This window comes from Lepidochelys kempii, chromosome 14 (assembly GCF_965140285.1).
Source record: "Lepidochelys kempii isolate rLepKem1 chromosome 14, rLepKem1.hap1, whole genome shotgun sequence".
Classification (NCBI taxonomy): domain Eukaryota; kingdom Metazoa; phylum Chordata; order Testudines; family Cheloniidae; genus Lepidochelys; species Lepidochelys kempii.
The window spans coordinates 3,843,998-3,866,397 of NC_136393.1; the positions used below are offsets into that span (position 1 = coordinate 3,843,998).

Genomic DNA, 22,400 nt, shown 5'->3' on the forward strand with positions numbered 1-22,400 from the left:
TCTTGGGGCATTTGCCTGAGTGAACAATGTCTCTGCAGCTCCCATCACCATCGCATCTGGGCATCGCACCATCATTAATGACTTTGTCTTTACATAAGCCCCTGGAGCTGGGCAAGTGTCATTTTCCCCATGTTATAGATAGGGAAACTGAGGCACAGAGCTGCAAAGGGTCTTGCCTGCAGTCACAGAGGCAGCTGGCTATTGAACCCAGAGCTCCCAAATACTGGCCCAGTGCCTTAGCCACAATCCTGCAGCGAGCGTAAGACCCTCCAGACTTGGCTTGCAGTGACTCTCTGGGGCAGGGCAGGGGAGGGGGGTGTCACTCACTAAGCCAACAAGCATAGAACAAATTGCCAGTGAGAGGGCGAGAGTGAAGCTGGTGCTGCCCAGTGGAGTGGGGGCCGGGTGGGTGAGGAAGAACCAGCACAACGTGTGGGTGTTTCACACGCAGCCCGTCACACGCCTCAGCCTTCCCTGCCCCCTGCTGTGAGAACAGACCCGCCCGCCCCAGCTCTTGCACCCTGAATTGGGAGGGAGGCACCACCGTGATGCCCGCAGCAGCCCCGTGGAGTGGGGGGGGGAGCCTGTCCAGGGCAGCAGAGCCCAGGGTTCTTGGGAGCCCCCTACACTGCAGCCAGTCATGGGAACACAGCTGCCAGTTTGAGGGAGCTAGGGATCTGTGGGTACAAATGCTCCCATTCGGGCTTCTGACAACCCGCAGGCCCAGGAGACAGACAGACAGACACACACACACACACACACACACACACCCCGCGGGCAGCTGGGGCAAACCCACCAAGACGCTTAGCACAGCCGACTCAGGGGACTGACCAGTCAGGGGAGGCACCAAGATGGGGACTTGAGGGCACTGTTGGAGTGGGAAGCGAGATGAGTGTCCCGACCGGGGATGTGGACTCCCAGACAGAGGGCTAGAGCTGGGAGCTAGAATCAGGCTGGGTTTGCTGCTCTGCCACCTGTGCATTTCTATAAACTCTCCTTCGATGCTGAAACATCCGGGAGGCAACAGAAAAGCCGGCGGGGCTGTGGGCGGGGTGGATCTCTGGGTCCCTGTGGGGGGCTGGGGATCGGTGTGGTGAGCAATATGGGGAGCCGATGAATCAGGGCAGCGAGAGAAGCGCTGAGGTGGAGGCCGACCCGACAGCTTATCTGGCAGCTGCTGTGGCGGTGTTTCCAAGGTGGGCTTATTTATTCATGTGACAGGTGCTGGGGCTGGGATTGTGGCATGCACACGGATCAGCCTGGAAAGGAGCCAGCCATTGCAGCTCTTAAAGGAGAAGACAGAAAACAGGCTCCTGATTAACGTGTTATGGTGTGGGGCAGTATGTCAAGGGGGCTTTTTCCGTCTTCTTGGAAAGTCCCGCAACAGCTGCACTGTGCAAGACCGGGACGCAGAGCCACTCGCTGCCCCCTCGCCCGCAGCGCCGCCCCGCTGGCCAGCGTAGGTGCTGCGGGGCATTTCGATACGGGCTGCCTCCGCTGAGAACCAAGCTGGTGTCGTCCTATCTTTGTTAGTGGCATGGGGAGGGGGAATCGAGGCCTTTCCCCGTGGGAAAGGGTCACGTGGCTAGGGAGGCTTGGAAGGGTTAGCGGGATATCAGAAAATGTCCGTTTCACCACAAACCAATAGGTCCATCAAGGAGAAGTGAAATTTACAGCTAGGCAAAGTAAGGCAAATGCTGCCTGAGAACTCGTTCGAGTTGGATTTAAGGCTACTTCCTTTGTGTGTTCTGACACGGGATGATGACAGGTTGTGTTTTCAGGGTTACAGAGCAGTGGTTTTCAACCTTTTCTCATTTGCGAACCCCTAAAAAAATTTCCAATGAAGGGTGCAGACCCTTTTGGGGAATGTTAGACATAGTTTGTGGACCCCAGGTTGAAAACCACTGTTAGAGACCTTTAACTTTTTGAATCTCAAGTCTACTGTCATTAAATAATTGCCCGGCTTCCCCATTGTCTGACATCCCCACCCCATAATTTCCCACAACTGTGAAAATTTACATTGATAAAAATTAAAAAATAAACCTGCTTAAGAATAAACGTCACTGTTATCCATCGAAAGGTACAGAAATGAAAATGGGTTTTTGCCCAGCCTCTGGCTGGGAGAGGGATGGGGAGATGTGATGCCAGGGTGGGAGGGAGGGAAAGGAAAGGGACAAACAATAAAGATTAGACCTTCTCCAGGGCCTTGTCCAAGTTACTCAGCCTGCTTGCACCAGCTGGACACTGGAGAGAGAGTGCCTCTGAGCTGCTGGAGGAAGGAAACCTTTTCACTTTGCCAAACGGCAGCCAGTCACTTGTCTGGCGTGGAAAGGCAGGGCAGCTGACGTAGCCACTTCTCCAAGGACTCTCTGGCTGCCAGGGTCCAACTCCCAAGAGGGTCAGGGGGGATTAACCCCTTCAGTTATGGCCCCATCTTTCTCTCCCTGACTGCATCGGCCCGCGAGCCCTTGGAGTGATGGGGACGTTCTCTGGATTTCACAGGGCTGTGGCCGGGTTTCCCAGGTTTTAGGTGTCAGGAGAGCAGGGCTGGGCTGAGGATGTCACGCCAACGGTCTTGCCCCTTGGTGACCTGGACACATTGGAAAACAAGCACCTGATGCAAAGTGAAAACCATCATCGTCGCTCTAATAACTAGCCGTACCTCTGTGGCTCCCCGCAGGCTTCCCTCTCCTCAGTTAACCACGGCAGAAACGGAGGCCCGGGCACCCGACGACGAGTCTCAAGTCAGCGACAGAGCCTGGAGTTAGGAGCCAGGTCTCCTCTGCCCTTTCTGCTGGACCATGCTGCTGCCCCTGCCTGCGATGCACGTGGTCAGTCGTACCAATGCCATCTTCGACTGGTGGGTCAGCGTGCCCAGGGGAGAGGACCCTTTCTGACCCCCACCAGCTGGTCGTCCAGTGTTCTGGGCCAGGGGAGCTGCTCTCCCGTGTCTCAGCACATGGGGCTTGCAGGCCTAGTGTAAGCAAGTGCCAGGCCACTGAATTTGATGCCTCCTTTACCCCATGGCTGGATTTGGCCCCACATGACATCAAGGCTCTCAGTGCTCTAGGGTACAAGCTGGACTGGCCAGCGTGTGGAAACCCCTCCGTTTCCAGGCCAGAGGTGTCGGTGAAAACAGGAGTCATTAAGCCCGGCGGGTGGCACAGTTCATGTCTTGATGAGAGTTACGTTAGATCTCCCATTGGCGATGAGGAATGGGGAGCCCGAAGAGGGGCCCAGATTAGCTGAAGCACTCTCAGGCCAGGAGCAAAACGTGGTCCCCATTGCTGCGGGAATAATGCAAAATGTCAACCATTAAATTGGATTGTGGGAACCCGAGTAAGAACAGGGTGGGGGTGGAGGGGCGGCGTGCACAGTCTGTGGAGGAGAGTCTGCAAAGGGGGTGCTGAGGTCACGGGGACAAGGCCGCCCCAAATGCACCCTGCAGCATCCACCACTGTCGTGTCCCGGTGCCGAGAGTGGGTGGGTTGGGTTTACTACAGGCAGCGTGGCCTCCTGATTAGCATAGGAGACCTGGAGTCCGGACTCCTGGGTTCTATTCCCACCACTGAGCTGGGCAGTGGGGGCTAGTGGTTAGAGCAGTGGGGCTCTGGGGGTCTGCTTGCTGGCTCTGGGAAGAAGCGTGGTTTAGTAATTAAAGGACTGGTAGTCAGGACTTCTGGGTTCTATTTCCGGGTCTGCCACTGACTCATTGGGTGGCCACGGGAGAGTCACCGTCTAGCTCTGGGCCTCAGTTTCTCCATCTGTAATATACGAGCAGGGCCCATATTGCTGAAGCGCTTTGAGATCATTGGCTGAAAGGTTTCATGTAAGTGTGACGGTCACGGTTGTCTCTTGGGTGCAAAGGTGGCCGTTTTTTGAGAAGGCTCCAGATTCCCCAATCCAGCTTCCAGCCAGAGGCTTGTGAGAGAAAACAACCACGTGCTGCGGGGAAAGGCAAACAAGTCAACCCGCCGATCTGCAGCTAATGAAGCAAATCACTGCCTAACTCTAACCCTCTTCTCTAGCTGCTCGGGCCCAGCCGGCCCTCGGCAGCTTGGTGCCGCCTGAGTCTCCGTGGAGACGGACGCCATTGAGGCGAGGGTCTGGGCCTCTTGTCTGGAAGTGGGGGGCTGCTGGTGAGGAAGCAGAAGCACCAGAATTAGTTGTGATGGGCCTAAATGGAAGGTTAATAAAGATGTAGGTGGCACGGTGCCAGCCAGAGGGGCGGTAGTAATTAGCTGCTAACGAGTTTAGAAATGGACTTGTCCTTGGGGACAGTAGGGCTGGCCTGGATGCAAGGGCAGGGCTGGGAGATCCCTTTATGCCAAGGGCTCCCGCCTTTCTCTGACCCTCGGGAGGGTTGCGCCGGGGTGCGGCCATGGGCACCTCTCCAGCGGGCGAGTGGATCGACGCCGTGGAGCTGCCGCTGGGCCCGGCTGGCCTTGCAGAGCGTCTCGCTCCCCAGTGCTCCGGCAGTTTCGTTCTTTGCTGCCAGTTTAGGCTTGGAAGAGCTCGCACCCGCCATCCGTCTGTGCTGCGGGCCCTGGTGCAAAAGGAACAAGGCAGGCCCCCCGTGTGCGCCCCTTGAAACCCTTCACTTCTCCTTCACTGCCCCCAGGAAACCCATCTTCTCCTTCACTGCCCTGGGCCCCAGCATGGCTGGGTCATTGCAGTGGGTTTGCTTCGGCAGCTCTTCCCAGCACCGGGGCGAAGGATGTGGAGCTGCCTGGGTCTCTGCTACACATCAGGTGGGAGTGGCGAATGGAGAGGCAACCCACCGCCACGTCATTACAGGTTACAAAATCAAGCACCAAACTAGGCCGGCGGTCTCTTTCCAACATCCCGTGGGTGGCTGCACCCCTTGGCTTGCCAGGGGCCTAGCGACAAGCCAGAGCCGTGTAGCTGTGTGGCTGTTACTTTCAGCATCGGACTGATCAGGCAGCCCGCCGGGGCAGAGCTAGCCTGCGTAGCAATATGCTCTACCTGGTCCGTTCAGCGTGCTCCGGCTATGTACAGCGCCAGGGACTGTAAGTCAAGCAGCATGCACCATACGGCTGCCAGCCGGTCACTCCCACTGGGATGCTTTGGGGCTTAGCAGCGATGCTGAAATGTGACCTGAAACCCAATGCTGCGGCTTTCTTTCCCCTTTCTCCGGAGCCGAGCTCAGCCAGCCCTGCCAATAGCTCGCTCCTAATGGCACAATTACTGCACTGTGCAGCCCTCGTAACAGGAAAATCACTCACGGTTGTTCAGCAAATACCAGTTTCAGGGTGGAAAAAAGTAATTACGCGGGTCAAAATTGTTTATCATCTTTAGTGCTTCTCTTCACTAGCCGGGGTTTCTGCTCGGATCAATTGCTTTACCAGTGAAGTTTTTTCACAATTAACAGTGAATTTTGCCGCATCTGGAGAGAGTGTTTTCCCTTCAGGTACATCAGGAGAAAGGTAATTGGATTGTAGAGTCTGCTGTTATAATGCTTAGTACAGGGGACTCCTGGGTTCTAATCCTGGCTCTGCAAGTCCCTGGCTTTCCTCTGCGCCCTCAGTTTCCCCTCTTGTTAAGGGGTTCCAGTCGGAGGGTGTGGGGCTTAATGCAATCGTTAAGCAAATTGGTGCCGCTGGGTGGAAGGTGCTTTCGAAATGCACAACATGATTATTTATTTGTATTGCGGTACACTAAGGGGGCAGGACCCAGACCCCAAAGGTATTTAGGCACCTTGATTTGAAGGGGAGTTAGGCACCAAAATTCCATTGAGGAGCTGGGCCCAGGGACCTGTTACTCTGGGCCCGATTCAAGCCTAACACCAGTCAAGGTCTCTACCCTGAAGCACTGAGTTTCAGACGAGACACAACAGGTGTTGACAGCAGACTCCAGAGGAGCACCTGGGAGCCAGCAGACAGCGACAGGGTGGGGTGAGCGCTGGCCATTGATAGCTATTCACTATCTGATCGGTTCCATTGCCAGGGCTATGAACTAGTGCCCAGTTTGATTTGTAGTTGTTTAAAGTGGCACAAGGGCAGCCCGGTTACCAAGCCAGCTGAGTAATCTCTGTGCCTTGATCCTTCCGTCTTGGCACCAGCCCAGGAAGGAAGCAGTTTGGGGTATTGTCGCCCGGTAGCAGCCCTGGGTACAGCTGGAGAAGAGAAGTACCGGCTGACTCCTGGCTTGGTTGCTCTGTCGCTCGATCCTCTCTCTCCATCCAGGCGTTCGCCCCGGGAGGCCCGGCTTGGTCAGCAGAGATGCAGGCCAGAGCGTTAGGAGTTGGCTGATAGCCTAGGAGTTGATGGCCACCCTAGACACTGGTTATTGTCTGTGTCACCGTATCGCCCCGAGACCGAGCCAGGACACTGTTGCGCTAGGCCAGGCCAGAAAGCCAGTCCCTGCCCCAAAGAGCTGGCAGCCTGCCCCCGTGAAACTGGGGTGTCCAAGATGCCAGCTGCCTGCCCAGTGAGAAATGCCTGGATGCGAGATGGGAGTTCTGGATTTGGGTTGGCTTCTTGTTATCCTTTGCACCCGCCCTCTGGGCTAGGTTTGGCCCAAGGCTCTGTGTGGAACACAGAGAGGGGAACGGCTTTGCCCAGCTTCGCAGAGTGAGGCAGTCGCAGGGCTGGCCCAGGAACCCAGGCGTCCTGTCTCTGTCTCCCATTTAACCACTCCAGCAATCTCCTCTCTCTCTCTCCCCGGACAGGAAAGCAGCCCTTGGCCACACGCAGGGCAGAGTCCCCCCATCCCCCTGGGGAGGGCAGTGACCCAACAGGCCCAGGCCCTCTCTGACCCCCCCATGCCCATGGGGAGGGAGGTCCGTGACCCCAGAAGAGTTTAGAACAGTGCACCCTTTGAATCTGGAGGCTACATCCGCCCCTGCCTACACCCCATCCATGCCGCCCCCTGGCAAGACAGATTCCTCCCTCGCCAAGAGCAGGGAGTGTCTGAGGAAGTGGCAGCCTGTCTGCCGAGGCTCCGCGCAAGGAGCCGGTGGACGGTGGTTCCCGGAAAGCCCTTGGCCAGCTGGCTGCAGCGCTGGGGGCTCCTTGCCCTGGCATGGGGACAGCCCAGGCTCCAGTTGCTCTTGCCAAACAAGGCATCACTAATTCCCAAAGCAAGCGCCATGCCCCCCAGCCTGGCGTCTGCTCCGTTGCTTTCGTTGCCCACCTTGCACCGGATCTGGGTGCTGTCGCGGGCAGCCCGTCATGGGTGCAACTGCCCTGGAGTCCCTCCCCCCGCATACACCGAGCCCTCAAACCGATTGAAAAGAGCAGGGAAGTAGGAAGGAGCGGGGGCACGAAGGCTGATTAGCCCAGCGAGGGCTCCTGCGCTGCCTTTCAATCATTATGGCATTTAAGACTAATAAGTTCACTTTTTTCTTTTTAAAGAAAAGAACCTGTCTCCCGGCTTTGCCCCGGCGTTTCCATAGTAACCCCCCTCTTCTCCCCTGCCTCAGTCAGGGCCTGGCACGCAAAGGGGGGCGACTTGTGGAGGTGCCGAGAAGGGCGAGGGGGAAGGATGCGGGTCAGGGAGCCCTTCCTCCTTGCGCAGCCCTGGGGTTGCATCAGCCTGGCGCAGAGCTGGCGAGCTTCCCCCATGAAGCGTGCTGGGCTCATCCTTGTGGCTCCAACAGCCCGGCCTACGGGGCGCTGCAAGGATACAGAAGATCGCTGTGCTGGTTAGCTTGTGTCTGTGCACCAGTCTCTGCAGGTCAGCTCCCACCCTCCCCTTTTACCTGCCTGGTGCATGTGTCTGGAAAAATCCTGGGGAGGCTCTCAGGGAAAAGCTAAACAGCTCAGAGGAGGGTTTCGTCCTTCCTTAAGGAGAAGGCAGCTTAACGCAGCGTCTCCGGAGAGTTTTGAGGCCGAGAAGTTGGAAAGATTTTGCCTATTGTGTGCTGCACTCTCTCTACCCCAGCCCGGTGCGCACACACTCCTATGGCTCGGGGCTAAGAAATTTTTCTGCGGTTTCTCTCTCCAGCGTGTGGCTCTCCTGTGGGTTCTCCGGAGTCTGAGCTCTTTTCATACACGGAATCATAACATGCAAATCAGGCCGTGCGATGTCTTCAATGAAACCCTCCGAAGGAAAGAGCTTCTCTGGCGGATTGAGGATATTTATTTCTCGTGCAAGAAATTTAACATGCAGATTGGTTAGAGCTGGTAATTTATCACATGAGATTGTCGTATTAGGGTTTGCATTGAGTCCTGCTCCCTTCTGAAATTACATCGCGCATATATTAGAATATGGAAGGACGGACGGACTCTCACACACACGCCCCTCTCCCTCTATTAAATAAATTCTCATTCCGCTTCCATCCCTTTTCCCCTCCACATCTGGTGCAGGACTCCAGCGCCCACCCAGAGGATTTCCCACGTTTTCCCAAGAACCCAGAAGCCCTCTGCCAGAAGCATGGAGACTAGGAAAATTTAATTAGCTCCTTGGCTTGCATATTAGCTTCGTCAGACACATCGCTCACCCCCCAAAACATTTTTGCATGACTAATTCCCCACAAGGCTCTGGTTTGGGTTTCCTTTGCTATGCCACAGCCCCCACACCGCCTCGCTCGGGCCAGATGCCCGCGGGTTCTCTTTCTGGCACAGGATTGTCGTTTTGGCTCTTGTAATACCTTTTCGGAGGAAGCTGGGAAGAAAACGGGCCTAGTTCTGCTCTCGCTCCCACCGGTTTCCCTCTGGAGCGGCTCTGCCCGAGTCAGTGGTTTTGCACCAGTGCGAAGCTGACGCAAGCGAGAGCAAGAATCGGCTGCTGAAACCAGAGAGCAGAATCCCAGTTTGGTTTCTGGGCTCCTTCCTCGCGCCTCACAAGTAAATGGCCACCGGCTGTGGGGATCTGAGCTGAGCGGAGAGCTCAGGGTTTGGCTGTCTGATCGGAATTGACCGCAGGGGTGAGGGAAATGCAGCCAGTTAAAAATCAGACACATCCCAAACCCTGCAAGGTTCTTGAGGGTTCAGTGAACTTTACATTTAAACCAGAGCGGGAAGGAGGAGTGGAAAGGGTGGGGGACCCGTGTCCGTCAGGCTTTGCCCTGCCTGTGGGGACCCACATTCCAGTGAGCCAGGTGGCCACCGCCTGGCCAGGGATTGGGGCGGATTGGAGAAGCAGCGGGTTTGCAGTCACTTCTCCCGCCGGCGCCCCCCACTCACAGTGGTGAGTCCCCACCCCCGCCCTGTGGGAGGCTGCTGCTTCTGCCCTTTCTGGGTGTCACTTCGTTTGAAGGGTCTGCTCAGTGCCGCGTGTATGTATGTACCAGTGCCCTGTACTGGGGGCAATCGGGACCGCTCTACTGCGTGTGACAGGCCCCTCCGAGGTAGGGGAGACTTTTCTTTGATTCATATAGCTGGGGTGCGTGCTTCTGGAGCAGGGGGCTCTGAGTTCTAGCCCCATTGCTGGCAGGAGGGTCCATGCAGCGCAGTGTCCCCATCGAATTATTTGTTTCTGGAGAAGAGGAACAAAGTTTAAAAAACACTGAAAAGGCCAATATCATGGGAAGCCCTAGGGGGGTGTTTCCCGGTTATATTTGGAAAGAGACACTTTTTTGATTTTCAGTTTTCTCCTGAGCCCTGACCTACCCAGGTTGGTATGTTATTGTAGGGTTGCTCTGGAGGGCGGGGCTGCGTGTGTTATTGTAGGATAGCCAAGCTGTGCGTGTTGATTGGTTAATGGGGAGGGGAGGTGTCCGTGGAAGAGCTGGGGTTACAGATCCAGTGTCTATTCGTGAGTTTGGATCAGCAGTCCAGGAAGGCACTCACCCCAGCAGCGGAGGAAAGTAGGACGTGTTCCCAGCCTCCTGCCCTGACCTTGGCTCTGTCCCTCTTAGATACTGAAACATGAATAGCCGTCTTGTTGTTTGTGCCTCTCTCCGGCCCGACGTGGCTGGGCTCTCCGCCCCTTGCGCGCCGTAGGAAGCCAGCAGATTAATGCATGTGCATAAATTATTAAACAGCTTATTGTTCTAGCCGGACCAATTGAGCTGGCGATTTACAAGGCCGCTGGAGTTACTGGAATTCCCCTGACCACAGCAAAAGGACTCTTTGCAGGAGCCGCCAAGGATGGCTCTGGCCTCATGTGTCAAAATGCAGCTTTCTCCAATCAGGAGCTAATTGAGATTCAATAATGCCGTTAACATGAGCTGATTAAATACCAGGGGGATGGTTAAAAACATATTGAGTGAGGCCTCGGCTGGGGCTGGCCACGGCTCTCTGCATGTGGGGAGCTGGTAAATCTTGCTAAGTGTGTTTTAATGCTCTCTTGCCATGTCCTGATCACACAATAACGATTCTCGTACACGTCCCCCTGTAGAATTAATTAGTCGTTATACAGTGTGTTAATCAAAGGGGCTGTGCCAAGGCTCTGCGATCCCAAATCTATTGAGCTGCTGCTTACCGTGGCTTGTGTTGAAAGCGTCACTGGACCTTGCGGCGTTCTGGTTTTTAATTTGCTAAAGCAGATGCTTCAGCTGCGACGTCCCCTCACCCCCCAAAATAAATCAGTGGCATAAGCCATTAAACATCCCTTCAATAACAAACCAGCCTGCACGATCCTGGGCAACCCTACGCTAACAAAGGGAGTGTTAGCATCCCAGGGCTCGTAAGCACCCGTGCTGTACAATAACAAACCAGCACTTGCAGCCCAGCCCTCGTGAGTGACCCTATGATAATAAAGTGACATGAGCTTCGGGTGATGTCTTGGGTCAGGCGGCCACCCCCCAAAATAGCCCAGATGCCTTTGCATCGGATTTGCTGCCACAGAAGGAAGTGCTAGCCACTGTTTCTAGTTGTTTCATCTTCATGGGAGGAGAGGGCTGGGGAAGGAGCCCACAAGGGCATCTCCCACCCGAACCAACAAAGCAGATGAGCCTAGAAATCCCCACGTCTCCTCCCCTGGGCAGAAGGGGCTGTTTTGCCAGCAGGTTCGCCCAGGGGAGCAGGTGTGGGTCACCCCGGTTCCAAACCCCTTTTGGAGGGGAAGGGCTTTGGGAGATGGATTTCCTGGGGCAGCTCAGGGGCCGTTCCTTTTCTCTGCCCCTTGGCCTTTGCTGCCCCGGCATTGGATGCAGCGTCATTCTCCCAGGCCTGGAAGAAAAGACCTACTGCGTGGATTGATTTGGTTTAGCCTATGGCCAATGGGATTTAAAACAGCGTTATTGAACCCCGGGAGTAGCAGTGCGGTGACAGCTCCGGGGGCTTGGACAGCCACTGAGCTTTCAGGCCTATTAGCTGTCTGTGATGGACACGTGAGGGGACTTAATTAAGCCGTTCTCCATCAGGGTGTCAAGTGGTGCCGGGTTTACGCAGAGCTAGATCACATTGGATAGATAGACGGGGAGGGTTCAGTGTCACGCTATCGCTTGGCCATCGCCATGTCACATTATCACTGCAGCTCTCAGGGGCTCTGGCTTGGTGCTTCAGAAAAGCCACGAAGCCACCTGCATAACCTCTCCCTCCCTGGGCTGAGCTCCCTTCCTGAACCCTGGGCCTGGAAGTCTGGCTTGGCTTTTCCTTCTAACTCTCGGTCATCGGTCCCGTTTGCACAGCCCGGACCATTCATCTCTGTAGGCATGGATTCCGCTCAGAAACAACGTTCTCTCTATCACTGAAAAGCCCGGAAAATCAATGCCAGCAGCCCGGCACGTATGGGCAACCTTCCAATAACAAACCATCGTGTGTCCCAGCCCCTGTGAGCGACCCTCCAATAACAAACCAGCGCTTGTCCCCACCCTGTGAGTGACCCTACAATAACAAACCAGTGTGTATATCCCCACCCTTGTGAGTGACCGCACCATAAGAAACCAGCGTGTTTCTCCCCACCCTTGTGAGTGACCCTACAATAACAAACCATTGTGTATATCCCCACCCTTGTGAGTGACCGTACAAGAAGAAACCAGCATGTTTCTCCCCACCCTGTGAGTGACCCTACAATAACAAACCGGTTTGCCCCAGCCCAGTGCTCGTGAGCAGCGTGGCAGCAACAAACCAGGCTGTGACGGAGGACAGGCCGTGCCACGACGGGGCTGGTTTCAGTGCCAAACGCTCCTAAGGGTTTATACCATAAACAAAACTTCCTGCTTAATAACTGCAGAGCTGCCCACCACTGCATTGTGATCCCCGATTAATTCGCGTCCCCGTGAAGACAGCCCTGGCCCTTTGTCAGGCAGCCACCTGCACTCAGTAACGATCCTCTAAATGCCAAGGGAGATCAGAAAGGAAACAAAATTAAAGCCAAAGTAGATAAAAGCCTTTACGGAAGGCCAGCAGTGGAGAACAAAGTCTCTCCTCTGATTTGGTTAATAACTGCAGGCCAAGCTGTGCTGAGTAATTTGTTTCCTTTCTCTGGGCGATTTCCATCCATTCAGGTGTGCAAAACAGGCCGGCTCCTTAATGGCCCCTTTGCCTCTGGTGGCAAGGAGAAGAGGCCCATTAATTGGGCCTGCAGGGGTGTCTCGCGTCACGGACCTAGCTCAGGATCTCTTCATTCTCCCCTGGCAGGCCCAAGGTGACGGCTCCGAGGTGTTTGATGCACTCCACAGTGCCGGTGAATCCAGGCAAAGAGCCTGGCAGGCCGAGACACTGACATGCTGCTCATTTGATAGAAAAGGCCAGCAGGGGTGTGAGCGGGGAGGTTGAATTCAAATGAGTCTCTAGCCCTGGCTCCGGGGGTTGGCGGACCAATTTGACACACCCAGCTCACAGCACAGACTCGGTGGGGTGAAGCATCGTAAGAGTTTTGTGTCTGTCTGTGCATTTACAGACATGGCTATGCTTGTGCCTACACAGAGGGCACTTCTGTGAGCAGGCTGCATGTGCACCAGGCATGATGCAAGGCCAGGTATCATGTAACGGGCGCTGCTGGGGATCAGACAAGTGAGGGTTACCCACACGCCCAACGTGATCTGATCCTCTGGGTGAGCCAGCAATTCAGGAAGCACGTGTGGTACTCAGCCCTTCCTGTTTATTTACCGAGCACTTAGCAAGCTCTGAGCCCTGCACAGTCTGCTTAAGGCAACAGGGCATATTCTCATCCCCCTTTTACAGATGGGAAACTGAGGCACGGCACGGGGACATGGCCCCAGGTCACACAGTGAGACAGTGTCGGAGCCGGGAATGCAGCTGCCGAGTCCCCGCGAGCTTTCCCGCCCTTTGCTCTCTGCAAGTCGGCGTGCGACTGCAGTATCACGCGCTCGCTGTCTCTTCCGTACGCTGTGCCCGGGGGGTTGGCAGTCCCGCTGCGGTGAGGTGCAGGTGCAGTGTGTGCTCCGCCCCAATGAGCCTTGCTCACTTGCTCACGGGTGGGGGCGTGGGCCATTTCTGACTGGTTGGTCAATTCCAGACGGACGCAGCACTCGCAGATTGGAGCCCGGCGGGAGCTCAGTTTGAAGTAGACATGTTGCCAATGCCAGCCAGACGTAGGGCAGAGAGAAGCCCAGAGGGTCGCCAGCCCTTCTGCATCTCTGAGCAGGACGCTGGTCCCATGGGATCTCGCTGCTGTCCCCAGATGAGGAGTGCACGTGGGGGCGGCTGACACCCCTGGGGTTGCCTGGCTGCCCCCGTGCCCTTGTGTATCATTGCCCCTGCATCACACCAGTCTTGCCAGCTCCCTCTGTGCCCAGCTCATGCATGTGGCCGTCTCAGCACCAGGCTGCGGGTGGGCCAGCAGGGTGTGTCATTGGTCTGGGGTGGCTGCAAATCCCTGGGCACCCTGTTTAATTTCCACCAGGGCATAGCGTCCTCTGCAGACCTGGGCCAGCCGCAGCACCCTGCCCCTTTCGCCCTCCTCCCGCCAGCCCCACGCTTGTCTGGCCCAGCTGTCTGCGTGTGACTCAGCCAGGGGACAGCACCGGGTCTGCCAAGCCACACGCACGGGTCCCTGGGGTGCATATCTCCCCCTGGCGCTGCTGGCCTGCGCGGCAGCCCTGCCGGGCCGCGACCTCCCATTGTTTCCCATGGGGAGGGAGTGAGAGGTGCATGGGGTCCAGGTCCACAGAGCTCCAGGCGAGTGAGCAGAGGGAGGGGGTACGAGCACACAGCTGCGTCTGTGTACATGTGGATGGGTGTGCGTGTGCGTGCACCTGTGTAAGGAAACACACCTGGGTCTGTTCTGAGGTGTGCCAGGCCTTGGCGTGTGTGTTTCTGGGCCCCAGGGTAGGCACATACATATGTGTGCTTGTCCGTGGCTCCATGTCTGTGTGTGGGTTTGAGCACGTGTGTGTCTCTACGCCGGCGCTGGGGGTGCGGGTGAGATTTATTACCGAGGACAGTGCAAGGAGAGTCTGCCCATTAGTTCTGGTGTCCGCATCGGCTCCTGACAGCTCGGCGGAATTGAAATCTCTCGTTGAAAGCCAGTCAGGATCTTGGTCGATATCGGGCGTGACACTGAAGGACTCTCTTCCACCGGGCACCAGGCGTGCTCCCTGCAGGGTCAGGCACAGGCCATAGGGCTCAGCCGGTTCTTTTATATTGGCACCTCTTTGTCTTTCGAACAGCACTGCCGGCCCCGCTGTGCCCGCCCCAGAGGGCAGGCTCCAGACCCGCTCCAGGAAGCTTTGCTCTGAAGCCGGGCGCTCGGGCAGGGGAGCAGGGAAGCCCTCACTGGTGGGGCCCAGTTCTGATCTCCCCGAGGCTGGCGTCAGGCAGGAGAGGCTCCACCCAGCTCTTCTCTCGTGCCCTGGCCCCAGCGACGCTCAGAGCCCAGCCCTGGCTCTGGACCCCAGTGGGGCACACAGGCCTTCTGGGGGACTGCTGGACACTGTCACACTGCAAACACCTGCCGGGGGCGAGGGCGTTTTCCCCCCTGGGGCTTATCCTGCCCCCCGGCCCTGTTCTGCCAGCTCCCTGCCCGGGACAGCTCGGTCAGACGTTTCCAGCAGTGGCCAGTGACAGCCGGCCCTTGTTGGGGGGAAGCGGAGGATGGGGGCAGTTACACAGTGCCCAAGGGACTGCTGGCCACTGGCCCAGACAGCGGGGGTCGGGGCTGGGGGGACTTGGGCTCGCCTGCTTCTCTCCTGGATGCCGCTCGCTCACCGTGTCTCTCCAAACCACGACAAAACTGAGCCACGACAAAACGTGAGGCAGAGACAAGGCCGGGGCAGGGGGGCAGGATCAGCAGCTCCCCCTTAGTGAGCCATCTGCCCCCGCTCAGCACAGCAGGAGATCCAGGGCTGGGAGGGGGATGCATCCCCCGATGACCCTCACCCCAGCCCCACCTAGGCGGGAGAATGGTGGCGTCCTGAGCGAGGCGTGGGCAAGGCAGGCCTAATGGCTGGAGCAGGAGTCGGGAGCAAGGGATCAGGAGCGATCGGGACAGGAACCGGGCAGGGGGAGGAGCAATCACTCAGCCAGCCCGGTTCTACCGCCACCCAGCTGAGCTCATAACCTGTCAGCCGGGGCCTGGGCTGACAAGTCCTGAGGCTCAGCTCGCTCCTGTGCAGCGCGATGTGTGCCAGTGGGTTAACACCCTCCACCCCAGAGGTGGCTGCATTGGGCGGCTGCCACCAGAGGCATGCTGGGATTGGCCCAGCCGGGAGCGCTGTGATCATCTGGGGGTGCGGGGGGACAGCTGTGTGCTGTGGAAAGGGAGGTGCTGCAGGAATGCAGGGGCCTGGCGGTGCTCCCTCTGGCCCAAAGCGCCCGAAGAGCCGGTGACAGTGACGGCTGCCAGGGAGTCGCAGCCGCTCGGGCTAACGAGGCCAGCCAAGCTGGGGCTTGGAACTCCGGGCTTGCTTGGCCGCCAGTGGAAAGCGGGGCAGGGGGAGGGCTGGCAGGACGCTGGTGGCCCCTGGCCTGTCCATTGCGCTGGAGAGCCAGAGCTGAGCGCTTAGGAAACGGTTTCCTGGCCCAACGGGGGTCCTACACTGCCACCTAGGGGCTGGTAGGGGACTCGGTGGAATTTCAGCACAGTGGTGGCTTGCACACGCTGGTGACTCGCACGGCTGCTCTCGGAACAGCGGTGCCCTGTTTTTGAGAAGAGGCCTGGCAAGCCATGCCGATTAGCTCTTGTATCTCTGCTGAGCAGCTCTCAGGACACAGGGCCTGCTTGCAGTCATGCACACCAGGCCGGCATGCGCCTGTTCCTGGCTCCAATCTGCCTTTCTGCTCTGTTCTTGTGAGCCGGCAGGGGATTGAAATACGCAAGGATCCTTCTCTCAGACACACTTGGACAGTGCTTGTCTTGTCTCTGCAAATCCCCTGCTAGCTCCCAAGGCCAGGGCAGTCAAGCAGCGTGGACAGGAAGACGGCCCAGCACTCATAGCCCATGGCAGGCCTGGGGTCCTCCAGGCTTGTCAGTCATTATGGAGAGACCGAGGAGTCATCTAGGCTGTGGTGGTGAGTGACATGAGTTTGCTAGGTCTCAGCAGTGAGCGTGCCCCTGAGCAGAAGGCCTCCTGTGCCCTATAGCACAGTCCAGTGTGGTGGCCAGGGCTGGGATTCAGGGGCATCAGCAGAGCCGACTGCGTTTCAGGGGTGGGCTTCACACTGGGGATGAGGAAGTGCGTTGGCAGAGATATGTGCGTGAAGAGGGTGCAGTGCACAAATGGAATATCAGGGGGTGCTGTGGGTCAGGATTGAGGTGCTCTGGCAGAGCTGGGTATGTGGGGAGCCCAGAGCTGGCATACCCGGGGGCTGCAGGTCGGGATTGCGGTGCCCTGGCAGAGCTGGGTGTGTGGGGAGCCCAGAGCTGGCATAGTCAGGGGCTGCGGGTTGGGATTGAGATACACTGGCAGAGCTGGGTGTGTGGGGAGGCGAGAGCTGGGATAGCTGGGGGCTGCGGGTCGGGATTGAGGTGCTCTGGCAGAGCTGGGTGTGTCTGGAGTCGAGAGCTGGCATAGCCAGGGGCTGCGGGTCGGGATTGAGGTGCTCTGGCAGAGCCGGGTGTGTCTGGAGCCGAGAGCTGGCATAGTCGCGGGCTGCGGGTCGGGATTGAGGTGCCCTGGCAGAGCTTGGTGTGTCTGGAGTCGAGAGCTGGCATAGCCGGGGGCTGCAGGTCGGGATTGAGGTGCTCTGGCAGAGCCGGGTGTGTCTGGAGCCGAGAGCTGGCATAGCCGCGGGCTGCGGGTCGGGATTGAGGTGCCCTGGCAGATCTGGGTGTGTCTGGAGCCGAGAGCTGGCATAGCCGCGGGCTGCGGGTCGGGATTGAGGTGCCCTGGCAGAGCTGGGTGTGTCTGGAGCCGAGAGCTGGCATAGCCGGGGGCTGCAGGTCGGGATTGAGGTGCCCTGGCAGAGCTGGGTATGTCTGAAGCCCAGGAGTGGAACAGGGGGCAGGGAGGTATTTTGCCACTTGTGATCGAGGGGCGTCATCAAAGATGGAGCAGGTGGGGGAAGCTTTGTACAGCACGTCCCCACGATATGACTACCTCTCCCAGCTATCAACTCACTGATGCACCCAGGGGTGGCTCAGGGCACATCTAGGTTATCTCAGGCCCCCTGAGAGGTTCCTTGGGGTGAAACAGCCACTTCTTCGACTCCCTTAGCCGCCCCCTGCTTGGCATCGGAGCCCTGGCACGGCAGAGCGCTGCGGCTGCTGCTCCCCCCAGATCTCTGTGGGGTTTTGAAGCTAAACCTTTATCGCCCTCCTCCCCTTTGCTGCATCAAAGGCTCCCGGCTCCCATTCTGCAGCCACCGCATGGGGCAGATTCAATTCCATGTGCAGCCGCGCAGGGGGCGAGATGCTCAACTCGAGCTCTTGTCTGGGTGCCAGCTGACCGGGTGGGGGGCCTCGATGGGGGGCATTGGCAGTGCTGACGCCCTCAGCGGCTGGGCAGGGGGTTTTAGTCTCTCAGGCAGTGACTATCCATTAGTCTCTCGTTATTAAAGTTTAATTTAAACTGTGTATCGAAAAGACAAAACGCAGCCGAATCAAAGCAGTCTGCGGCATTTGATTGGATTTCACGGGGGAGGCTTGGGTTCCCTTATTTATTTACTCCTCTCCGTCTCCGGTTTCTCTCTGTTCTGAAGAAAAATAGTCCAGAGGAAGCCCCGAGGTTAATGCCCCGGCTGCCACTCATGCCTTCCAACAGTGAGGTGCTGCTTTACCCTGCAAGCTCGGGGGGCTGAAGCTAAGGGGCAGTGTTGTCTAGTAGGCAGGCTGCTAGCCTGGGACACTGCTGAGCTGGGTTCTGTTCCTAGCTCCGCACCCCGCTGCATGACTTGGGCAAATCGCTCCCCCTTTCTGTGCATCCCTGTCCCCCTCCTGCCTGGTCTAGGATGTGAACGCTTTGGGGCAGGGACTGTGTGCCATGGGGCTCTGATCGTGGTCGGGGCCCCTGTAATCCCCACATGATTCAATACGGGGGGATGAGTGTTAAATACACAGGGAATTGGCGCCCCATTCCAAGCTGGGGTGAGTGGGGCCTGGCTAGGATGGAGGAGGTAAGCACTCGTGCCCAAGGGCGCCGAAACGAGCCAATGTACATTTATTTTCCTTATCTCCTAATAATCTTCTGAGGCTAGCGAGGGAGAGATAAGCGCAGCAGCCGCGGGTGGCGGTGATGATAAGAGGCTTGGCGTGCAGCTCGATCCAGACTAATCAGAACCACGCCGGGCTGGGTGACCTTGCCGGGCGGGCCGGCCCTGCTCCCCCGGCAGCCTCACTGGGCCCTCTCCTGGGAGCGGCTGAGGCTGCATCCTGTCTCTCCAGGCACTGGAGTCACGTTGGCACAAACTGGGTGGGCTGGAGTGAGCCATGAGGGCCTTTCGAGAGGGGGCGGCACAGCGGCTCGGCCGAGGAGCAGGCAAAGAGTGGGGCTTCAGGGACTAGAGCTAGTTTGTCTGAGCGATGCCTGGCAGCGTCCCTGCTCGAGCTGGAGAAGTTGCCTGTTGCCCCAGGCTGGCAGAGCTTGTCTCCCGTCGAGAGCTGGAGCTGGGAAGCCAGGCTGCTCCATGTTCCCCATCCCCAGGGGAAGCTCCTGGGTTCCCTTTGTGTCATGCCGGGGAGCTGGACTGGGCCCCAGGAATGGCCACGCTGGCTCATGGCTCGCTTCTCTTTGAGCTGCAATGGGCTTGCTGTGCTCAGAGCAATGCTCTGACTGCAAAGCTAGCATTGACCATGGGGTCCTGTAACCTCCGTCTAGCCCTGGACGTGGGCAGGAAAGGGAGAACGCCACTGGCCAAGCAGAACTTCGCTCTTCTGGGGTTCCTGCGGTGTTTGGCTTGGATCTTGGGCCACGGGGGGGGGTTGTTTCTCCTGGCTGCCTTAGCCGAGGGGCTGGAGCTACCTTCATACAGGAATCTTTGGCTGCAGACAGCCTGTCAAAATGCTAGAGTGGAAATACTAAGACAGATGAGGTAGGGTGCCTGGCAGGAAGTGAGGCCTTGTGGAAACTTGGGGGAATGAGGATAATCCATGGGACGCAGTTATACCAGGGTACAAAAGGGACAGGAAAGGCAGAGGAGGTCGTGCTGCTGGGGGATTGGCATTGTATGTGAAAGACGCATCGAGTCAAAGGGCGGGATGCAGAGATAAAAATTCTGTTCCTTGGACCAGCTAGTCCTGGAACCCACAGGGCGGGAGGCAGTTCTTCATTTAGTGCTAAGTGTCACACCGGCTCTGGTCCCAGAGGTGAATGCAGCTGAACTGCTTGATAATAGTGACCAGAATGTGCTAAATTTAACAGCCTGGTAGGGGGGAAATGCCAAAGAGACCCACCGCTGTAGCATTTCACTTCCAAACAGGGAACGACACGGAAACGAGGAAGCTAATTAGACGGCCATCAACAGGAGCAGTCACCAGAGTGAAATGCCTGCAAGCTGCATGGAGACTATTTCAAAACACCATAATAGAGGCTCGAATGAAATATGGACCCTAAATAAGAAAGGAACAGTCAAGGGGCCAAAAAATGCCTCCAGGGCTCAGCAGCAGAGTAAAAGAGGCGGCTAGAGGCAAAAAATCCTCCTTTAAAAGTAGGAAGTTGAATCCTGGTGAGGGAAAGAGAAAGGAGCATAAACTCTGGCCAGTCGAGTGTAAAAGTGTAATAAAGTCAGCCAAGAAAGACTCTGAAGAGCGCCTAGCGAATGGCACGGCTCAACCCTTTACAGCCACTTCCTTACCTGGGGTCCCCTCGGAAAGGGGGCAGAACAGGGTTGTTTTCAGAGACAGCCCCTGGGACTTTGCTTCGCTTTAATCTGATGCCTGGAGGTCTAGTGTGATGCATTGACCCGTGGCACCAGCTCCCAGCATTGGCCCCAGACCTGGGCGGGGATCCCCCAGGCAAGGGGCCCACACAAGCTCCAGACTCCCCCGCCGTGCTGAGTGGTAGGTGTGGGAATGGTGTGGCCATTAACGGCACAGCAGTGAAAGGGAAAAGCACATGCATTAAAGGCTGCAGTCCAGAATGTGGGGGAAGGAGCCCTGAGCTCTCTCCCCTTCCCTCGTGGGGTCAGCAGGGCCAAGGATGCTTGTTCCCCAAGGCCCAGAATAGACCTGAAGGTCTCTGGGTCCTTGCTGGGGGTCAGAGCTGTGCAGCCGGGTGCCAGTGACTCAGAGCAGCGCTTTGTCGGGAATTCGTTTGGCCTCTGTGAAGCTCAGAGGCTGCAAGCAAAGGTCAGGAGTTCTGGGACAGCCCCTCCAGACGTCTCTACCTTTGACAGCCTGCTGCCTCTCCATCATGTGAATCGTCTCCTATCCCTGCCACAGGTGGACACGGGCAGTGGGGCAGCTAGTGAACACTGCTCGTGTTTCCTGGCAGAAATACGTACGCAACGCATGTCTGCGTTGTGTCCTGTACTGTGAGGAGTGCCGAATCCTGCACCAGGGTGCCAATTTCACCGCAGCAAGAGGTTTCTCCCATCCCACACTTGGCGTGGTTGCTTTTGAAAGGCATGCGTTAGGGTATGCGTTAGAGCAAGGGCAGCCACGTGGCTGCAAAGCCCATAAGAACGGCCAAATTGGGTCACATAGGCACTGACTCCTTGGGTGCTCCGGGGCCGGAGCACCCACAGGGAAAAATAGTGGATGCTCCCTCCCAGCGATTCCCGCCAGCCGCAGATCAGCTGTTCAGCAGCGTGCAGGAGGCACTGGGGGGGAGAGGGAGGAGTGAGGGCGGGGTGCCTTTGGGGGCAGAGCAGGGGTCAGCAACTCATAAAGATGGTGCCTATGTTGGGGCAGACCAAGGGTCCATCTAGCCCAGTGGTTCCCAAACTGGAGTTCGCGAAATGTATCAGGGGGTTCTCGGGAAAAAAAATTCTGTAATGGCAGACAGAGCCGTCCCTAGGGACCCCAGGCACCAGGGCCCGGCAGCTCAAGCCCCGGGACCATGACTTCCTGGCAGAACAAGTTTAAGTTTTGTTGTAGTCATGCATTGTTTGCCTGGACTGCTCAAGACCCGAATGCTTGTGGGAGGAACTCTTTATCTGGGTTGGCTTCTTAAATACCTTTGTGCTGGTTCACGTCTGTACTCCTGGATGAAACATGTAGGCTTAATCGAAGTGATATGAGCTACAAAAGTGAGATCTTGGAAGAGTGTTGCCGTTTTCATAATGTAATAAAATTAATAATGTAATGATCAATAATAATGTAATAATAGTGTGTAACAAGCGTGTCAAAAAAAACAAAACAAATTATTTCCAAGATCACTGCTTTTATAATTTATGCTCAGGTAAGGGAGAAAATCCCTGGCAATATTCATTTTCAGGAGGGGGTTTGCGAGATTTGATATTTTCGTGAAAGGTGCTCACGGGTTGGGAACCACTGATCTCACCCAATTTTCTGTCTTCTGACAGTGCCCAGTGCCAGGTGCTTCTGAAGCAAAGAATAGAACAGGGCAATTTATTGACTGATCCATCCCCTTATTGCCCAGTCCCAGCCTCTCGCAGTCAGAGGTTTAGGGTCATCTCTGCAGCACGGGCTTGTGTCCCTGGGCATCTTGGCTAATAGCCACTGATGGATCTATGCTCCACAAAGCATCTTGGGTAAAAAATGCAAATATATCCTGCAGGCTGTGTTCCTGTAATACCATTGGCTGCCAGCAGGGGGCTTTCTCTTTTTCCCTCCCTTCCCCCACCCCTCCAGCTTCTTTCATGGGTTGGGACATCTGTGGTCTGGCTTTGGAGAAGTAACGGGCACCTGATGAGCGACTGCAGCGAGGCACATCAATAGCTAAGTGCCTGGATCGTTGTGGTTCTGCACAGAGAGATTTAAAGGTAGTGGGAACTCGGTTAGTCTCTTGGCTGAGATGACAGATTGTGGTTGGCCTCCCAGCGTACCTAATCAGTTGCGTGTCTGTATCTATTTAGTCACCTCTCCCTCTCTCCCTCTAGGTACATGATCACATCATTGGACCGCACCCATGCCGGCATCTACCGCTGCATCGTCCGCAATCGGATGGGGGCCCTCTTGCAAAGGCAGACAGAAGTCCAGGTGGCATGTAAGTCGCACCCTCCTTCTTGTCTCCGTTGGTGGGTGAG

At 56.8% G+C, this 22,400-nt stretch overlaps 1 protein-coding gene across 1 annotated transcript in view; it reads left to right on the forward strand.

Moving 5' to 3' along the window:
• The window catches only part of SDK2 (sidekick cell adhesion molecule 2), a 167,068-nt gene that overhangs the window by 88,370 nt on the left and 56,298 nt on the right, over positions 1 to 22,400 (forward strand). The window contains exon 3 of the mRNA XM_073310179.2: positions 22,254 to 22,360. Within this exon, the coding sequence (XP_073166280.1) occupies positions 22,254 to 22,360 (107 nt within the window). The remainder of the gene's footprint in view (positions 1 to 22,253; positions 22,361 to 22,400) is intronic.